General features: G+C 31.9%; 2 protein-coding genes across 2 annotated transcripts in view; one reads left to right on the forward strand and one right to left on the reverse strand.

Moving 5' to 3' along the window:
- The window catches only part of LOC142324884 (molecular chaperone MKKS-like), a 268,322-nt gene that overhangs the window by 170,374 nt on the left and 76,003 nt on the right, over positions 1-21,945 (forward strand). The window lies entirely within an intron of this gene.
- The window catches only part of LOC142325669 (uncharacterized), a 90,022-nt gene that overhangs the window by 20,981 nt on the left and 47,096 nt on the right, over positions 1-21,945 (reverse strand). The window contains exons 5-7 of the mRNA XM_075367704.1: positions 19,758-19,956; positions 16,859-17,105; positions 836-1,023 (exon numbers count right to left, since the gene is read on the reverse strand). Of these exons, the coding sequence (XP_075223819.1) occupies positions 836-1,023; positions 16,859-17,105; positions 19,758-19,956 (634 nt within the window). The remainder of the gene's footprint in view (positions 1-835; positions 1,024-16,858; positions 17,106-19,757; positions 19,957-21,945) is intronic.

Consider the following 21,945-nt stretch of genomic DNA (forward strand, 5'->3'; position numbering starts at 1 on the left):
GAGGCTCGGTTATTATCTCCAATTAGAATTATCACGATATTCCTAATGGGAGTTAAGATATTAAAGATATTTATTAAAGAAAAAAAATTAATCCTTTTACTTCATTATACTCGTATTTCTGTTGTAAAAGAGAAAGATCTCGGAGTTCACATCTATTTACTAATCATTTAACCTAATCTGTAAAATATTTAATATCTTACTATTGTAATTAGCTTAAATTAGCAAATTTAGCGAGCTTTGCTTTTATGGGTTTTGTTTATTTTGACTGTCAATAATTGATTGTCAAAATTTAAAAAACATATACCTTTAAGAAAGAGAAGTAACCTTTAACTTTTCTTATTATTCTGTCTGCTAAAAGAATGAGAGTATCCCGGTCCTCTGAAACAGCTGAAGTGTGTGAAAATAATTATGTTGGAAAGAGGACTTTGGAAAATTAATAATTTTGAAAATTTTGCATGGTAACTTTTGACTCCTTACCCTTCAGACGTATCAAAATGCGTCCGAATAAAAGAAAGAGTATAGGTCAGAACTTCTGAAGCCAAAAAAAAAGCATCGGATATAATAACGGGAACTTCATCTACAGTAGAAGCGTATCAGAACTTCAGTAGAAACGTTGGAGGAAAAAGAGCTTTTTACACTTTAATTATTATTTATCAGTATTATTTTCACAACCATGAGGATAACGAACAAAACGGGTCCAGGGGGTGGAGCCTCCTTGCTAGACGGGAAAACTCGTTAGAAGACGCTAAGCTGGCTGACCGGCTAGTTATTTTATAAAATGACATATATTAATTTTAAAAAAAAAAATTTTAATTTGAAAAATGTATTATCTGACCTATTAGAAACACCTCGTAACGCAGCTGCTTCTGATGTAAGTTTATTGGCTGGTACACCTCCGTGTAATTGTAAATATTTTGCACAACCACGATTACCTTTGTATAAAGCAGCGTCTAGTGGAGTCATTAATTGGCCTTTACTACTTCGGGTCACTGGATTTACCAGTGATTCAACGTCCAATAATATCTAAAAATTAAAAATCATAATAGTTATATATACATATATGTGATTTGAAATTTTTGTGAATAAATAGGTCTACAATTAGTCGATTTATAATAAAAAAATTTAAATAAATTGTGAGAAAGTAATATTAAAATAAGAGAGATTAAAATTGAAAAATTACTACAGCAGATTAAGTATATATAAAGAAAAATGTGTAGATTTTCTCAAACATTTCGTTACAATATTTAGTGTGGATTAATTCATCATTAATGTTATGAAAACATTTTTTTCCAGTAGGATATAGATTATTTTTTATTACTTTATTTATAGAATGAAGTTAAATGAATAAATATTAATTGTGTACAATTTTGATGTGCATAACATAAATACTTCCCTGAAAAATATTATAGAAAAGCATAAAAAACTTTGTTTTTCTGTTATCATATATGTTCTCTCTTAGTCACGTACTTAAATGAATTCCATTTTTAATCGTAAAACAAGTAAAAAAAAAAAATTGCGGCATATAATTGTATTCAATTGGATAATTTATTAAATTAAATATATATATATAATTTTAAAATCTATAAATTCGTTTTTTTAATTTTTTTTCAAGTGCTAGTATCTAAAATTATCTCTATCAGTGTCCTTTATCCAATAATATTGTAATATTTCTAAAATAAAATTAGTTTTTATGGAATTTTATGATTGTTAACCTCTCATAAGCTCATTTTTTGTTGCTGATATCATATTTTTATTAGTTGGAAAATTACGGGCAAAAATTAGGAAATAATATATTAATTTAATTATGGGTTAGTTAATCGAGTGTAGTTTGTTTCTCTTAATTTTCCATTTTTCATTTGTTTTTACGTAAATAGAATAATTTTTTGGAAGGGGAATTTCCCCCAAAATAAATAATTCATTATAATTAAGTTTTCACGTAATTAAAAGCAAAATTCAAAAAATCTATTAAAAAATTACTATTAAATCCAAATTCAAATCATAATAAAAATATAAAATCCAAAAACAAAAATTAATGTAACCCATAATAACTTTTATACAACTGTATCTTGACCTAACATAATTCTAGAATAGAAAAAAGAAAATTAAATTTTCACTACATTCAATGAGAGCGATATACAAGAAATTAAAGGAAGAGAAAATCGTGGATTATCATTTAAATTACAGATTCCTCTAAAAAGATTTTAAAACCGCCAGATCTATTAAGTTTCTATTTATAAAATATACTACCTTAGAGAAATAAAATTAATCTGAACAGGTCATATAAAATAAAATCAAAAAAATAAATTCAGTACTGATTATAAATCAGAATTATTATTTTTGTTATCTAACCGACAGGGTTAGTTAACTTCTTCCGTCTATCAGCAGATACTGCCTACTTGGTTCACTGAGTAATGGAATAAATATAATTTATTTCACAAAATAAAAATAATAATTGTTTTTTTCTTAAATAGATTACATTGTTACTATTACTATATTTATTTCGATATAATAATTTTTAAAAAATTGGGATTTTCTTCCCTCCTTCCTTCTTTTTATTTTATGGAAACCTGGATTAAAAATGGGGTTTTCCTCCTTAAAGATGTAAAAATAAATTTCATAAAAATCAGTCAAAAATATAAATTAACAACAAATCTCTTTATCATCATAAAAAAAAACCGGGATAAAAAAAAATTATAACAATGTCCTATTGAGAGGTTTTATGGAACACAAAACATGTTTGTAAGTATAAATTGATGAGATAACAAAAAGAAATAAAAGAATTAAAATAAATATCTCTGAAGACAATTTGTAAAAGATTACACCGATATTCACTAAAATTTGAAGTTTTGGGATATTTGTCAATAGTATCTAAAATATATATTGCACAAGTTATAACTATTACTTAAAGAAGCCTACAATTTTTTTTAAACAACTTATGTAATTATAATATTGTAAAATTTATTGTACGTATGAAAATAGTTAATGAAGTAAATATTTTTGTTAAAATATATTTGTTAAACGATATATAAACTTTTTTAAATATTTTTTATTAGTTATTGATTATAAATCAGATGTACTTTTATAAATTTTTATGACAATTTCATGTTTTATTTTTAAATACATTAATATTTTACATTAGATAGAAATAGGCAGATAAACAAAATTAAATAAATATCGGCCGGTATTCAATTATTATTACATCCCGATAAAAAAAAGAAGAATCATAAATAATATAAAATATAGAAAAAGTGAAATATATACATACTCATAATGACTATGCGTACTAAAAGTAACATGACGGATATAGAAGGACGAGAGAGGGTACTCTGATCAGAAAGTTGGTCAAGCACTGGCCATATGAACGGTATAGCCGAGCTTGCGTGCAACATAATCATCCCTCCTTCTTCCGGTAGAGCTCACGTGAATATTGTGTCTTGTTCTCCTAACACAATTCTTATAACGTGTACGTTATTCGTTCGATATTTCACAACAATAAAATTTACGCTACTTTATGTAAATTAAAATAACTTTAAAAAAAATAATAAACGAAACTATAAAATGTATTTGTGTTAACTGTTACCTACGAACACAAGTACTGGATAAATAAATGTTAAAAGTATGTAAATAAATATAATAAATAATGCTTAAAATTCGGAAAAGTTGGATAAAGCGTAGCATATATTTTTTCTAGTTTGTGACATGACTAATTTTTATATATTTAACGATAGTTTCATTTAAATAGTTAGGTTTTTTATTATGATTCATGATTTTTCTTTAAAAATTACGGTTTTCGTATACAGTGCATAATTTTTCATGAGCGAACACGCGACATTTTTCTTACAACAAAAAATATACCATTTTCACCTTCCGCCTAAAATATATTTACCTGAAACGTAATTTTTTTATATTACTTCATGTAACCGGTTTGATGTCTTTTTTGTTCTTATATTGCTTTAATCTTTAACACACCGAAATTCAATAATTTATTAACTGGTTAATACCAGATAGCAACGTCTTTCCGAGTTCGGTAAAATTTTCCTTTCTAGTATATGTCTGTTTTTTGTTTTATATATTTTTAAATTATTATTTTCAAAACTTATTTGGATGATCCTGTTGTGAGAAGATACCATCCAGAAGGACTTCAAGAAATTTACAGTAATGTAAATGTTTATCTCAATCTCAGGGTGGTTGAGTTAGCCTCCTCCTAACCTTCGAGAATGATTTTTGAGAATTAAAAAAAATTCCACAACCTTAGTCTTTGACTAAGTTTGATAGAACCACGTTGCTGGAAAATTAGTTCGTTACATGACTTAGTAATATTACAGATGCTATTTTGACTATAGGTTTATTTTCACCTTATAATTATAAAAGAAATAACATCAACCTATTTCATTATTCTCATTTCATTTCTGAGCGGAGATTGAGTGTCTACATATAAGATGAACAGAAGAGGAGGCACAATATAACCTTGTAGGATACCTTGTAATATGCTCCTTCAAGAAGATAAGTATTTAGTATATAATAACCGGTTTAAATCTATCATTTGATAGCTTTACTTGAAGAAAAATTGATATTATTTCAAAGCGATACTTTTCATACCAAATTTTTTTATTTTAGGAAAGAAAAATGGCGAGGTCTAGGTAATCAAAGAATAAGGCGAGAATAGTCCGTGACCTATCCAAAGCCATTAAAAATCTCATTAAAGAAATCAGACAGATTGTTAGCATTTTTATCTGAATTCAGTTTTTGTAAATTTTTTTCTGAGAATATTGCGGTTATGCGTTTACATAATCCATTATTCACTTCTAGATTTAATTTGTGTCGAACTGGATTAAAATGCAGTTGCCATAATTGAAACGAGAACTTTTGTTTAACTCTTTAGAACTTTTAAGTTTGATAGTATATAAATCTGTAGTGTACGTGTATGTTACGTATCTACTTCTTTTTTTTTTTTTTGGAGAAAATTTTAGTTTTAATGTTTTTGCCATATCTTAGATGACTTTTAGTTAAATCCTCTGAAAAGTTTAGTACGTAGTTTTAACCTCTTTATATATATATTTCCTTTGCAATTCAATTATTTAAAAACAAATTTTATAAACAAATAAAAATGTACTGATCAGAGTCGAGTAAAACATGAAATTATTTCGTGAAATTTCATAACTATTATTTTTATAATTACAAAGCTATAATTATCTATATAAATATTTTGGTTTCTCGTAAAATACGAAATATTTACTACAGAACATTTATAATAATCTGTAATACTATGGTCTTCTATTATGAATCATCACGACATTTTTTACCATTTTTAACAATGTTAACAATATTACTACCACCGTGAAAGACCGATATCTGGTAAATGTCGATATTCTCTGATGAATATCGACACACAAAATACGTCGGTGAAAGACCGAGAAATATTTGCTTATTCGGACCTTCGCCGGATATGTCGACATTCAGTATGCACTGATAGTGAAAGTTGAATAAAAATATTTTTATAAAAAAATTGAACAAAGGACAAACAATTGGCCATTTATTTGTATCGTTATCGTTCATCCATGCAGTTACCATATTCTGTATTTCCTGATTGGCCTTTCAATTAATAAAACTCGGAATATTTGATTACATTTTCTATAAATGCGGTGAATTTGATTAATCGCCTCCAGTGTTGGAGAATAACATATATAATTTGTATATTTGATGTTAATTAGACGAGGTTAACGAGCGAAGCGAGCGTAGGTTATGTTTGGCTTAAATTTAAACTTCCTTTTTTATGAGGGTTTCTCGTAATCTATTTACCTTAGAGATTAGTATTGGGTGATTTTTTTTAAATCTCTAGTTATCGTTTTGACCACCACCAGAGCTTATCAGTGTTTGTCGACGTATACCGGTGAAGGTCCGAATGTATTATAAGCAAATATTTCGGTCTTTCATCGACGTATTTTGACGTGTTGACATTCTCTAATTCCGGCCTTTCACGGTAACATTACCATTGTTTAAACAAATAGCAGCTAATCTTTAAAAGTTACATAACTTGCTTATTCATTATAAAAATATAAACTATTACATAAAGATGTCAGGCTTGTTGCCTTTTCATACGCTACTAATTTTCACCAAACTAAATAAATGACCATAGCTGTTGATGCCCGCTCTTTCATAACAAAAAAAAAATTAGGAATCGATATATTAGCAAAAATACAAAAAATCTTAACATAGTCCACTTTTTTTAATATTTTTCATCGACAAATCTTAACATAGAAATGTTATGCTTTGGCGATAACATTGTTATTTTGACAAAAACAAAATGAATTAGAAGGGATTCTGAATGGAATGGATTATATATAGGAGAGAGATTCAGTTTGAAAATAAATTTATCTGATGACGATAAGTAAATTGATATTAAGATAAGGAACATAATATATCAGAAGTTACAGAATTCTACTAGATAATAAGATTACAATAATTACCTACAGAATAAAATTAAAAAAGGATTGACGAGGTCAAACTGACACAAGCAAGAAGAGTTTTCAGGTTTGAAAACGTCTGCTAGTATCAAATACAGATCATAGAATTAGCGATAATTCTTTTTAACTATTTATGTTTCACTTTTTGGTAGCTAAACATGAAAAAGAAATAGAAAGAAAAATTAGAGTTCTTTAAAATGGTGTGATACAGGAGAATATTGAAAACAGGGGGTCAATAAGTTTAGAATGAAGCTGGGATCTAAAAAGATACCCCATCAAAAAATTGTTTAATTTCATACTACTGAAGAGGAAAGATGTTATGTGGCAAAATTGTATAAAGAAACACGATTGGTGTGCAAAATATTAAGATATGAAGGTTTAATTAATTTTTTATTAAAGGGATATGTGGAGGGTAAAAATTGTTTGAAATTTATAAACCAGATAACTGAGAAATGTAGAATGTAACAATTATATTGAGGTTAAATTATTAATAAAGAACATAAAGGAATTGATTTTAGCTTCAAACCAGTCAAATTTAAGTGATACTCAAACAAAAATAAAAATAGTAACCAGCTAATGCAAACTGTAAACATCATTAACTCTTTGCCAAGATAAGGGAAACGGTTTTATTTGTAATGTGGATTCGACCTCTGGAATTTTATCCTTATCTCACATCCGCTTACTAACGTGATGCTATTCTTTTGGATGTTCCAGACGTTGTGAAATCACTGATAATTTTTAAAGAGATGCCTAATTACCTTGGTTAGGATTCACCATTAAGTTTCTATATACCTTGTCCCCACAAAGAGGTATGCGCTTTTGATTTAGCATCACCTGCCTATTCCGCCACCGAATCTATTGAAACTTTACAGAGCTTTTAATAAAGGTTCTATAAATTTTCTGTGAAATTTTTATTTTTTAGGATGTGTAGAAACAAAATGGCGGTTTCCGAATAAAAACATCAATTTTAGATAAACCATATTTTTTATTCATTTCAAAATAGTAGGTAAAAATGATTAAAACAGAAGATATACTGTTAAACAGCTGTTAAAATTGAATAAAACAAGTTAATAATTTGTCATAACTATGACTAAATTATCTAACTGATTTTAATTATTCTACTTCTAATTATCATCTGTTATAAATAATTTTTACCAGCTATTTTGTAATAAATAAAAAATATGGTTTATCTGAAACTGATGTTTTTTTGGGAAGCCGCTATTTTGTTTCTATAAATCCTACAAAGTTAAAATTTTTACAGAACATTTTTAGAACCTTTGTTAAAAGGTGTGTAAGTTTCAGTAGAATCGGTGGGGGAATGAGCGAGTAATACTAAATTAAAAGCATACACCTCTTCGTGGGACACAGGGTATATATATTGTGTTTTTAGATAAAATAGAAAATTCGTTTATTCTGGAAAAATTTATTTTCTTCCTTTATTACATCGTAAACCAGATATTTAAAAATATATTGTGACTAAAATATTAAAAATTAAAAACAGATCAGAATATTATTTTTGTATAACTAAAAAAGAGCACTAAAAAGCAATGTAAATCCACTTACGTACAAAACATGCACGAATTTTAGTACGATTATATCTATTTGAATTAATGCATTTTTTCTTAAAGAGCTTTTCAAAAATAAAATTAAATATTTTTCCCTTATTTATATTTATTTAGGTCACCAGATATTAAATGGTGATAATCAACATTTTCATGGTCAGCAAGTTACGAGACACAATGTGACAGATTGTTTTGGTCATTAACGCCCATTCAAGGCTTTAATTTAAAAACAACAAACGGAAGGAATTCATCACGAAATTCTTTTAACCGATCGACTCCTTTGTACATTTAACTACATCGTAATTTAACGTGACCTAATTACTAAATTTTATTTTTATTGTAAATTCACTGCATTCAATCCATTTCCTGTGATCATGCATTCGTCACTTTATTTTATTGAAATTTAAATTGTGAACTGACATATAAGTTTTTTTTAGCACTAAGGTTTTTTAATAATAAATTGCTATTTACAGATTCTTTTCATATGAAAAAATATATTTTTTTTTCTGGAAGAAAATCGCTTAGGCGTTATATATTTCAAACGATTGGAAATGTTAAAATTACATGAATCAGCCCACCCAAGAAAATCATTATTTGTGTATCATTACCTTCAAATTTCCCAAAAATATTGAGTACCCTTCTCCACTATTCAGTTCCATTTCAGTTAAATACAATTCCCAATAAGAATAATTTACGATTTTTAAGTTATAGGGGATGTGTGAACGAACACCAATACGAATTTATCCAAAAATAAAATTATAATACTCATAATATTGGAGTTTTTCTTTAATTATTAACACTATAAAAAAGATTTAATTTAAAGTGAAATATTATTTTCTCCTATCATTAATTATTCCGTTAGATCACCTCAGGATAATTCAATATTTACACTTGATGATTGGCATCAGAGATTATAGATCATATATCTTCTTTTTCTCGACATTACAGCCATAGAGGAGCCTTATCCTCCTCACAATTAGCCACCACTTCTCTCTAACCCTCATCTCCCTTTCTATAAACTTCAAATCCACCAACATATCATCCATACATCTCTACCCCGTACTGTCCGTACATTCCATGTAGTCATAATTAAGTTATTCTGTTTTTGTTTAAACCGTTTTTCGAGTACTAAACTTGGATCTGATTTTGGGTGCGTAATAAGGGTCTGTTTCCAATGTAGAGCTGTCAACACTACGGCCGGGGGACTCTTCAGTCACGGCCCGAATTAGTCCAACTTTAATTTCCCAGGCATTTGCCCTTGCCACCAGAGATAGGAGTTCCTAGTTACATAGAGCATTTCTTGGCAGTTATTGGTTGCACTTTTCCTTTTTCTTTTTCCTGTTTAGCCTCCGGTAATTACCGTTCAGATAATAATTCAGAGGATGATATGTATGAGTGTAAATGAAGTGTAGTCTTGCACAGTCAGAATTACCGTTCAAACAGATGATAGTGTCAATAAGACGACCTCCGGTAAAGTCCATCAGGACTAGAAACGGAGGGACTGGTGTGGTGAACGAATCGTCACAAGGGGGATCTATCCCTACAGAAGTCAGGATGCTTCCATCTGTATAAAAATTTCCCGATCTCGTAAGATATTTCGGGAGGGGTAGAGGCTAGGTGTCCCGAGGGATCCTTAAGATGTCCTTTCGGTATAGTTATTTGTATCGTATTTTGGTTCCTTCACAAGTAGATTCTAACTTCTTTTTACTTTTCATTTCACAGATTAGGTGAAAATGAACGGGAATTACCGTTCAGGTATTACTTCAGAGGATGAATGAGGATGATACGTATGAGTGTAAATGAAGTGTAGTCTTGTACAGTCTCAGTTCGACCATTCCTGAGATCTGTGGTTAATTGAAACCCAACCACCAAAGAACACTGGTATCCACGATCTAGTATTCAAATCCGTTTAAAAATAATTGCCTTTACTAGGACTTGAACGCTGGAACTCTCGACTTCCAAATCAGCTGATTTGGGAAGACGCGTTCACCACTACACCAACCCGGTAGGTTTAGGTTTTTACCTAATCTTACCTAAATGTACCGGTAAACATATAGTTTTGTGCAGACTCGGGTCAACCAATATTTAGACGTGTGGTTAATTGAAACCTAACCACCAAAGAACACCGGTATGCACAGTCTAGCATCCAAATTCATATAAAAGCAATTGCCTTTACAAGGACTCGTATCGTAGAACTCTCGACTTCGAAAATCTGCTGATTTTGGGATGATGAGTTTAACCCGGCTGGTTCACATTTTACTTTATTAAATGGACATATAATATACCCTTTGAAACTGAATCGACAGAGTATTAATAAATTCCAATTGTTTTACATGTGTTTTCGTCTTGAAACCAGCGGATTGGAAATAAAATGATTTAAGTTTGTTTATTATGTATCTATATTTTGATTATAAACATTTTAACAAATATTGTGTCGATAATCTTAATAAATCGCTAAATAAATTTGAAGTTTATTTAACATAAAAATAGAATGCAATTAATTTAACTTTTCATTGAGATGGAATTTATAATAGCGTGAAAGATGTCTTAATGATTGCATGTATATGAATAGAAAGCTGCATCGCATGTATATTGCTTTTATGCATACATCTATAAAACCTTTACATTTAATTTTGTTTATTTTCTTAAGATATTAGATTTTAAAAGTAACATATTTGCGTTTATTTTTTTAAATAAAATTCATAAAATATTTTTTCACTATGAAGAAATAAAACAGTTTTTCAAAATTATTACTCGATGAGTTATATGAAATATATTATACATTATTTGACACAGCATTCCTTACTCGTACTTTATGATGCTTTGTTGACATTTAACGTGATATGGGTGTTCTTTCAAGGTTATTTATTAATGAACGCTTCGTTCCATTTTGTAATCATGTATGCTGTTAAATCATACACAGTAACTGCTTAGTTTATGTACATTCCAAAATAAAAATAACATAACGTACTTTAAAACATGCGATATATGATCCATTTAGCATAATTAAACAGTTCAGTTATATTTATATATTATCATAATGAACACTAATCGTCACAGACGAAATATAAACGTTTAAAAATAAAATAAAAATTATTAACATCATAAATGTTTAAAATATTAAATTTTTTAAAAAAGATCTTCTAACCAAATTTTCTAAAATACCGGCCGACCATTTAAATCTATTTAAAAAAAAACTTCCACCAGAGTTTCTTACAAGTGCCTGCAGATACTTGTTGCGGCCTACAAGACTTGTTGCGGTTAGGATTCAAGCTGAACTGGATCAAAGCGGAAGTCTGCATCCTGGGCAATACGGGTTTCGTAAGGGCTGTTCGACCATGGACGCTATTAAAAAGGTGGTTAAGTGGGCTGCGGAGGCACGGAGGGGAACCTGGAGGACCTGAAAGATCCCGCTGATGATTCAACTAGACATAAAAATGCGTTCGGGTCGGTGCCGTGGGAGGCCATCATAACAGCGCTTGGACAAATGAACATAAGCGACTACTTATTGAATCAGGTAGACAACTATCTGGCACAGAGATGGACGGAGGTCCGTACAGTGGAGGGAGTGGAGAAATTTCAAGTCTTTGGAGGTGTCCCGCAGGGGTCCGTTTTTGGGCCTCTGTTGTGGAACACTTTCTATGATCAAGTACCACGGTTACCGTATCCGGGAGGAGTCGACGTGGTTACCTACGCCGATGATATTGCAATACTTGTGAAAGACAAAGAGTTGGATGATGTGGAGAACAAGGCAAACCGCTCTCTACAGCTTATAGATGCATGGCTTACTAGCATCAACATGGATGTGTCCCCGGCCAAAAGCAGGTGTATCCTCTTCACGGGCAGAAGAAGACTTCGTAGCGTTCGAGTTGCGATCCGTGGAGAGGATATAACAGAGGTCAGCAGCACTAAATACCTTGGAGTAACCATAGATGAGAGCCTCAAGGTTGGTGGGCACATCGATAAGGTGTGCAAGAGAGTTGTACCTACTATCAAAGCTATAAAAAGGTTATTTACAGAGCATACAGTACTGGGGGCATCTAAAAGGAGGCTGATAACATCTGCAGTGGTGCCTGCAGCGCTGTACGCAGCGCCTGTCTGGGCAGAGGCAATTAGAGTGCAAAGGAACAAAGAGAAGCTAAGAAGTATGCATCGAACGGCATTACTAGGAGTGGTGGCTGGCTACAGAACATTGTCATATGAGGTATCGTGTTTTTTGGCGTCGGTTCCGCCGATAGACCTGCAGGTCAGAAGTAGGAAACTAAAAGTGGGGCGCAGTAGGGCTGAGGCTAAGCAATGACCAGACAGTGGTGGAAGGAGGCGTGGGATGGGGCCAATGTGGCGGCCTGGACCAGAAGGCTCATACACAATCTGGATGCTTGGTTGGATCGCCAACATGGTGAAGTAAATTTTTATATTACACAACTTATGTCCGGTCATGGGTGCTTTGGAAACTACCTTAAAAGATTTGGCAGAAGAGATACGCCTTATTGCGACTACTGCCAGGAGGTGGACGATGTGAATCACACGGTGTTTGACTGCTGGCGGTGGGGACAATATAGACAATTTATTGTAGACAACAATTTGGATGCTAACAATATAATTGAGTGGGCGCTAGTCAACGAGCAAAATTGGAATGTTTTCAAAAACTCTGCTAGCACAGTTCTTCGAACCAAAGAAGAGGAGTCAAGACGGGGGAACCGTGGGCGTATTCGGTGATAGGGAAGGGTGGATAGCGCCGTCTCTGAGAGCCTGCATGCCTTGGTGTGCGGGTTTCAATGAGGGGACGGGGACTCCAGGGGAGAAATCGCGGGGAAAGAAAAGACCTAGAACCGGCCGGCGGGGCTGGTTCTGGGGGTGCGTGCGCCCCTTGTGCTGGTCACGCCGGTTAGAGGCGAAAAGGCATAAAGACCGAGACCCGGTTCCTGTCGGGTGGGGTTGGGAACGGCATAGCCGGGCTGCCGGGCTTGGCCTCCCTTGGTGGGAATTAGAGGCAGGCAAAAAAAAGATCTGTACCGGGGCGGTTGACCTGCCGTACCGGGTGTAAAACCGGCGGGTGGGAAGACCGCCTTAGAGTCAAAGACACGTCCCTGGGCCGAGTATACTTAACTGGATGTCCGGCCCAGGGATGTAGGGGGGAAAAAAGATACTGAAAATATGTGTAAAAAGCATTATTACTACATTTCTTTATTTACATAGTTGTATTTGAAAAACTCAGTTTTGAAATTTATCATTTAAAGATTTATAATGAAATAATAAGGAAAAAATTCAGTAATTTTTTGTAGATTGTTTACGAATTAAAATATATTGGATAAAATATATTACTCCATATAAAAATAACTACAGCAAATTTTTTTTTAAATTGTACGAGACGTTTTTAAGAAATTTTTTAAGAAGTTAAAATTTAGCAAAGTTAGCTATAATTATAATAAATCAGTGACAAAATACAAACATAAAATCCAATGACAAAAACAGTTTTGGGTTTAGAAAATGAAATCTTACAAAAATTTTATAATTTCATGAAAACTATAGTTTTCATCATTTTTTCTGCTGATCTCTGTGGTGAAATTTTATCATCTCGTTTTATCAAAGTGTTCTGTGTTCAAATCCCGTACTTTATAAGTACATATACATTATTATATGCATACGTTATTCGCTTATAAACTCATACATATCATCTACTAATTGTAACTGTAACTAATTGTTTTGTACTAATTGTAATTGTGTTCCATTATCAAATATGGGTCAACTTAAATAAAAAAATATGAACATATTTAAAATTCTACGTACAAAAAAAAATTATAAAAGAACTAATTTGGACATCGTTATTTTTAACTGTAGGCATGAAAAAAAATACATTTCCCTACGAGCGTTTAAAATCAACCTGTCTTAATATTTTTCTATTAATTTATTTTCGTTTCCGCCAACTACGGGCCACGTTTAACATTTTTCTTAGTTTTACTCTTGCCAGTATCTTTATTTTCTTCGCTATATTTTATTGCTGCTGCAATATCATAGCTATAAAGGGAACATTCCCTTCCTTTACAGCAATTCCTTTGCAGCAAAGATCAGGTTCTTTGCAAATGTCGACGTTTAATGCCCCTTTAGTGCAAAAAGCACAAAAATAAACTGATAACATAGTTATAGAACTTTTCCGTCACACTAAAGCTGCGTTCCAGGAAAATTCTACATCTTTGGGTTGTTTCTGAATCACGGCTTAGACACACAACTTAATTAAAAATATTTACCATTTTATTTTAAATATAATATTTTTTCGTTTATGTAATTCAATGATTCTAACTAAAACGCGCGCGTATACCGTAATTAATTCACGCGGGTGTGGCGGCACTAGCGGCGAGGGTCGGTACTAACTAAACTAATGTAATTTCACAACTTATATAGAAAATTTCGCTTGTCCGGTCGCCAGACTGGTGTAGCCACGAGGCTTAACGCACCATACACCGAGTTGTCCGGGCAATCGAGTTCGAGACCCACCAGAGTTACTTTTGTTGCACTTTAAATATTATTAATTTATTTAATTCTGCCAATCACCTGTGACGTCACAATGTAGCGGACGAGTACAACAGCATTTTTTTGGGGTTGGGGTGCGATTTTTGAAATTTTTTTTGTTGAAAGTATTCCTATTTTTTAATTGTTAAGAAATGTATTTAAGAAAAATAAGTCCTTAATTAGGCAAAATCTCGAGATACTGACGGTAACCTTGCTCTAAAGTCTCACCCACTTGACCTTTTATGTTGAAAATTTAATGGCATCAATGGTCTATATATAGAAGTAATCAGAACAAGTTTTGTCAAAATCGGTCCCGTATTTCTGGAGATAAAAGGTGATTTATAGGCCAACACTAGACACACGTACATATGAACATTAACACGCGGAAAATTTTCATCCAGTTTTTTGGGTTTCTTAGGTGTCAAAACGTTAAGATCCGGTGAAAACCGTATGAACTCAAAATGGATTGATTACAGTACTTTTCCTGCTGGAGCCATAACTCTGCTACAGCGCTATCTAGACGGGAAAGTAAAATGTATCAAAGACAAAGCCGGGAAAGCTAAGCAACCCTTTTGCCTATTTTTTAAGTTTTTCACTGGCCTTTTCCTAAATTCTTCTATTATTAATATTTTATGTTTTGAAACTTCATAGAAAACTCTTTTTTGAGATTTCTTTTAATTCCTGATTTTTTAATTCCGGAATAGGAAATTAAGTAATCCCTTTTAGTTTTTCTTTCTATACAAAAAAGAAGGATTTTCTTAGGAATCTATTATAATTCAGCTTTAAAATGTGGAATGTGAAAGTTAATCTCCTCTCGTAAATTATTTTTGTTATTTTTTTTTTAATTTCTAGAATAGTGTTCTATGGGGGGTTTCCTTTAAAAAATGTCCTTTCTTTCTTCTGTATTTCACATAAAAGTCCTGTATTGATCATTAGCAATCATTCTGCCGCGAACAACGCTTCTGGACGAATCACCATATTGCCTTAATTTTGTTGTATTTATTGAGATAGATCTTTTTGTGGGTGTTTTACATGTAGACGTTGTACGTGTTATTCATATTTTATTTATTTATGATTTTTCTAAATTTGATTTGTTTAATTGCATCAATACGAACTTTTAAAAACGATATAGTTTTTTGTTTAAAGATTAGCTTTCTCCTGTGGAATAACCTTTACTCATTCTTAAACTCCCATAACATTCCTTTTGTGTATGTGCGTGCGTGTGTGTGTTCAAGTGAGAAGTAAAAATTGGTGTGTTAAAAACTTGAAACGTTGCGAACATGAATTAATCTTTTCTTTTTTTGGTAGAATACTCTTACAGTTGGGTTCATAAGAAAAAGAGAAAAGAAGTATAAAATTATTTTTGTAAATTATAAATGATAATTTATAATTAAATTTAACGAAAAATTTAACTCATATTCTTGGCCAGGAGCCAAGTTTATTTTACAAATCTACAAGAAATGATATTAAAAAAAAACTGTATTTTACTTTATAATTGTAAATATAGGTATGAAACGTTTTTTATTACAATTACTAGCAGACCCGACAATGCTTCGATATTGCTAGATTTGAGTATATATATATTTAGATTAAACGAACACAATTGAAAGTTTGATAAAACATTAACAAAATGAACATTACGGAACTTCACAAACTTTAACCTTTTCCTTTTCCCGTTTTCATTTTTACCACATTCCCTTTCTTTCCCACCAATTTTATCTTTCTCTTTCCACCGTTTCCCCCTTTCCTTTCCTTCCACCATTTCTCCTTCCTTTATTTCCATTTCCCGTTCATCTTTCCCTTCTGCCCTTTTATTTTTTCTCCTTTTCCCTTTCCATGTCCTTTTTCCCTTTTTCCTTTTCCCCTTCTTCCCTTTTTCGATTTTTTCCTTTTCCGATTTTTCCCTTTCTCCCATTTTCCCCGCGCGTAAATCGGTCTAGTAGTTTTTTAGTCTATAGCGGACCCGTATCGGAAACATTGAAATGGGAATCGTAAAATAGTTAGTACAGAGTGTGTTGCTTTTACATCCAACAGATAGCGCTGTTTTTCAAAAAAGCATGTTTTTACCTGTTATAGGTGTGACATCTTAGGTATATAAATAGTATGTAAATAAAAGCACGCGCGCATTCGAATGCAACGTTGTGTCAATATTTCAAAGCAATCGGTGAAGAACTTTCGGAGATTTAAGATTTTGAACAAACGAACATTTACATTTTTATTTATATACTCGTACGTTAAAATTAACCAGATCAACCTCTAGAAAAAGACTTGTATTATATTATAAAAAAGACTTCGGTACTTTTAATGATATCTTTAACTGACCTTGCACATCTGTATGTTATTATAAACAGCGGCTATATGAAGAGGGCAACGACCGTCATTATTAGCAGCATTAACAGAGTCGGGTCTTTGTGATAATAACCACGTGACTAATTCTTTACGTCCGGATGCGACTGCTTCATGTAATGCATAATCACCTTTAACATTACGCATCCATAAATCAGCATCATGTTGTGCTAGAAGGCGTAGTGTTTCCATTTGTCCTTTTGCTGCACCGCAATGTGCTGGTCTGTAAATATAATTAATTCAGATTTCATTTATACAAAAATATATAAATCGTTTATATAAAATATAAATTTGTATTTACATATAGATTCACTAATGTAAAATTAATATCACTGAAATAAAACTTAAATTAATTATGCATGAATAATCAAATATTGTAGTCTGCATTTGAATTACATTAAAATTCTTTTTTTGGACATTCCGAAAGAAGAAAAGTTATTTTCCGAATATTACCGAAAACAATTTGTAGCAGACTTCAAACAAAAAAAGGGCAACTGTTATTTAAGTTTTTGAGATGGTAAATCATTATGTGAAAGTATATAACAACAAAAGAATATTGATTTTAAATTACAGTTTTATAAAACTGTAATTTAGCTTAGGTAAATAGTAAAGCCATATAATTTGTTTATATATACATCTATCGACTCCGTTGACAAATAGAAAAACCAACTCTGATTCCTTAATCAATAATTTTCATATTTTCCAAATATCTAAAAAACTAAAATTTGTACAAATAATTATTCCTAACTCGAGATTTACGAAACTTAAGCAAAAATTAATTTGATTAATTACAACTAAAGGGATTAACTGGAAAATAAGTTCAAAAGGAGTCTTGAAACCGGAAAAACTGCAAACTTAAAACCTGCAGACATGTTCTTCCATTTTATAGTAAGCTACTTTTCACAATAGAATTTATTCACACTCCTATTAAAAAAACATAATTTATCAAGACTATACATCTCGCCCCACTTAGAATGCAATTTCGATATGTTTCAAGAATATTTTCTTCGTGATACTGAAATTAATATTGATAAAAAATCTAGGGATTTTCTTCAAAACTAGCCCTATCTGAGGATAAAACGGAATAAAAACTGTACTCCCCACAAATCTTCTAAATCTCAGTGATAGTAGCTTGAAATTCAGCACTTACAATAACTTTGCTATTCTGTAAAAATGCATCTCAATTTTTATGTTTGAATGAAAGAATATCTTCAGTTGGTTTCAAAAACTGACGAAAACATTTAAAACAAGCACCATATGAAGAATAAAACTAACCTCAGATAGTATGTTTACAGATTAAATTTCAAATTGACTTTAGCACAAATATTGCTCTTTGATTTGATATATAAAATGTTTTCTTGGGTTGAAAGGGCAGTCATACTAAATTAAGAGGTTAAAAATTATCATTTGCCTGTGCGAAGAACGGTTACTTTAGTTAACGTGATAAGTAAGTGAGTTTAACTTTGAAATAAAAACAAATTATTTACAGTAAACTTTGTTGAACAGTACAGCACGTACCGGGTAATATTTAAGTATGGAAACAGCTTTATTCTGTATATTTGAGAGCTATTTGGAGCCAAAAATAAATGGGAATCTACATAGTTAAAAAAATCTGCATTATGGTGGGTTTTTAATTTTTCTCTGCAATCTTAAATTCGCCATATTGAATCAAACTTACTTTTTTTTAAATAGGAAAGTGGCAAATATGACACATGATTTAGATTTAAAATTTTACAATAAAAACAATGGTGAAACTTGTTTTTCTGTTAATACTTTCGTTATCGAGTATACGCATTCAAATTTGCAATGGCGGAAAAATCGTGTTAACAATAAAACCAGGTAAAACGCGGCTGCATGAACAATTTTATTGAATTTTACATCCTTAATGCATAGAATAACGAACTTTAAACAGTACTGTAATACTGATAATAATAAACAATAACTAATAATTAACAACACAGCAACAAATTAAACGGCTATATCAACTGACATTACTATTTTCTAAATAAAAACTAACCTCCACACATATCAGCTGAAATACTTACTTAAAAAATGTATTACAAATTTAGTTGAGTAAATCAGCTGTTAATTTACAACAGTGCAGTTTGTATTAGGTTGAAACAATGCAACTTATTAACTCTTCATTTCATCTTTTTACTTCAACATACTTGTAATGATAAAATTTGATAGTGACAGTAAAAATTAAGTTGTAGGCCTAACGGTTCAAATTTGTTGTTTTGTGAAAGTTTTATTAGTTTCCTCGTTCATATATTATTTAGTTTTACTAAATATGAGATCTTCAAATAACATGCAACGCATTTTACCTCGTTTTATTGTTAACAGGATTTACCGTCATTGCAAATTTGATTGTTATAACTTGATAACTAAGGCATTAACAGAAAAACGGGTTTCACCATTGTTTTTCTTGTAAACTTTAAATCAAAATCATGTGTCATATGTCCACCTTTCATCTTAAAAAAATTAAGTTTGATTCAGTATGGCGGAAAAAATTAAAAACCCACCGTAATGCAATTTTTTTTAACTATGTAGAATATCATTTTTTTCTGCCTCCAAATACCTGTCAGATATGCAGTATAAAGCTGTTTCATACTTAAATATTACTCTGTATATAGCGGTAAATGTAAACAGCCGATATTTTCAGCTCAGTGTTTGTTTATATATTACTATTAACGGTTTACTTAAATAATTTTTAGTAAATAGTATTATTATCCAAAACTAACTCTATTAGTCTTCTATTAAATATCTTTTTTTAGATCTCTTATAAATGATTGACTCAGTATTTTTTTAGCGAATGATTTAAAGAAAACTCATTTTAAAACAAATTATATTAGATTTTTACAAGGAAAAAACTTACGTTCTTCCCTTCCTATCTTGACGATTTGGTTGCGCTCCTAGATTCAGTAATACTTGTGTTGCATCTGCATGACCTAATGTAACCGCATAAAAGAGTGGTGAACATCCGTTACTGTCCATCAAATCGACTTGGGCTCCGCATAAAGTTATTAATGTTTCTAAACATTCGCTATGTCCTCGGCTTGCTGCGCAATGTAGAGCTAATAACAGATAGATTAAAAATAATTTTTACATTTTATTGAAGATACTAGAAAGTTAGTGTAATCAAATGTCTTATAAACAATCCGACCGCTCACTGGCACCATTATTCACCAGGTGTTAAGCAGTTCTGTGAAGCTGCAGAACCTAGATTGAAATCCAGTAAATATTTATATTTATTAACTTATAAGCTACAATACGCTAACATTTTATTAGTAATTTTTATTGGTGAAGCGTCTGAAAAATTCTAAGCCTGATCAAAATTGTAGTGTTTGTGACCTCGGTTTTTTTTAGTGTGGCGTGAGTTGTGGTTGTGTGGTGTGTGTATAGTCGGAGTGTTTGTCCGACTTCGTTTTCACCTGTTCACATTGTCTCGCCCGTGTTCGGGCCTCGGGTCGTGTCCGCGCAGGTGTGTTGCACGTTATGCGGTACGGTGCCGAATGCGATAACACGGCGAGGGCATGCGATGGTCGTGGGGAGGGGGTGTGCGGTGGGTGTTCGGTGCACTCTCTGGGTGAGTTGGTGTGTTATTTGTTTGTCTGGAATGTTATTTTGTTGAGTGAGTTTGTTCTGTCATGTGTGGGTGCCTGGGTTCCCTGATGTTATGCCCAAAGGTGTTCCAGGGAGCATGGACGAGGGGGGCCTGGTTTAGTCGGTAGGAATCCGACACGTCCGGCGACACGGGTCTCCGGATGTCTTATGCAAGATTCTACCTCCTGCTGTATAAGTGCCTGTAAAAAAAGGCTGATCAGAATTTTAACTCTATCTTTGGGATGGAACGAATATCTTTGAATGTTTCCGCTACCGAAGTCAAGGAAACAGTAGTAAAAATTATATATATTTACAATTCTCCTTTCACTATTACAAGTGCTCCTTTTTAACTTGCGTACTTCAATCGATGAGTTCAGGTAACGATAGTGTCCGGAGCTGATCTGAATGTTAGTTGCTCAGATTGGGCTGCGATGCAAGACTGGAGAAGAGCAGCTGTCGAATTATAACTGGGTTTACAGCACATATGAGACGCTGTGAAAACAATGAGATGGAAATGCGATTCCAAATTCCACCCTGCTTTACTCAAATAGACCATTTGGGCGTTAGCTGAAAAAATAAGTCGTTAAATGACGTCATTTTAATTCTTACTAGATCATAGTATACCTGCTCCACTGGTCCAAACATGGGCAGTATGAATTTTCCAGATTCAAACCCGTAGAAGTTAAACCGGTAAAGAAGGAATAAGAATGAATAATATGAAATTACGATCTACCCAAGTAAATGACGAATACGAGACAAACAAATCCATCCTGAACAGAATGGTCCCTTCTGTTCAAAATCCTTCAAAAAGTAGTCATTTTTCTCAGAATAGGAAAACTTTTTACTCATCTCAATGATTTTTTGTTGAACGACATATCCGACAATATATATTCATGTATTTTGTACACTAAAAAAATTCCTTTTTTATTGAAACTAATGAGCCAGCGGAGTATAGGTTCAGATTTTCCAAAAAAAAAAACAACCCTCGCCCATTTCTAGTAAGGGTAACCAGCTTCATATGTTATTAACTTATGTCAGGGTGTCCAAGTCCCTCAGAATCGCATAGCCAATATAAGGTTATTTTATTATACTATAGAATATAATTAATTGAATTAAGGTATTTTAAATTTGGCATACAGGTAAAAATAGTTTTTTTTTCAATAAACTGAGATTAGTCTTGAAATAGCACAATTACATATTCAGTCTCCCAGGAGATGTTGCCCAAACTTGAGGAAGTAATTCAAAGCAAACAAAAACGTTCACGTAGACAAATGCCTTACCTCGCTTCCTTTTCCTTCTATTCCCCATTTTGTGCTTTTTCTATAAAAATGTATATCTTAAGAACAGATTGAGATATTGTAATGAAATTTGGTGTACACGTATGCAGAAACACCTGCAAAATAAATAAATAGGTCGCCAATCTAATATCTTCGCGTTCCTTATTGAGAATACTCAAGCGA

Source organism: Lycorma delicatula, chromosome 5 (assembly GCF_047948215.1).
Source record: "Lycorma delicatula isolate Av1 chromosome 5, ASM4794821v1, whole genome shotgun sequence".
NCBI classification, from domain to species: domain Eukaryota; kingdom Metazoa; phylum Arthropoda; class Insecta; order Hemiptera; family Fulgoridae; genus Lycorma; species Lycorma delicatula.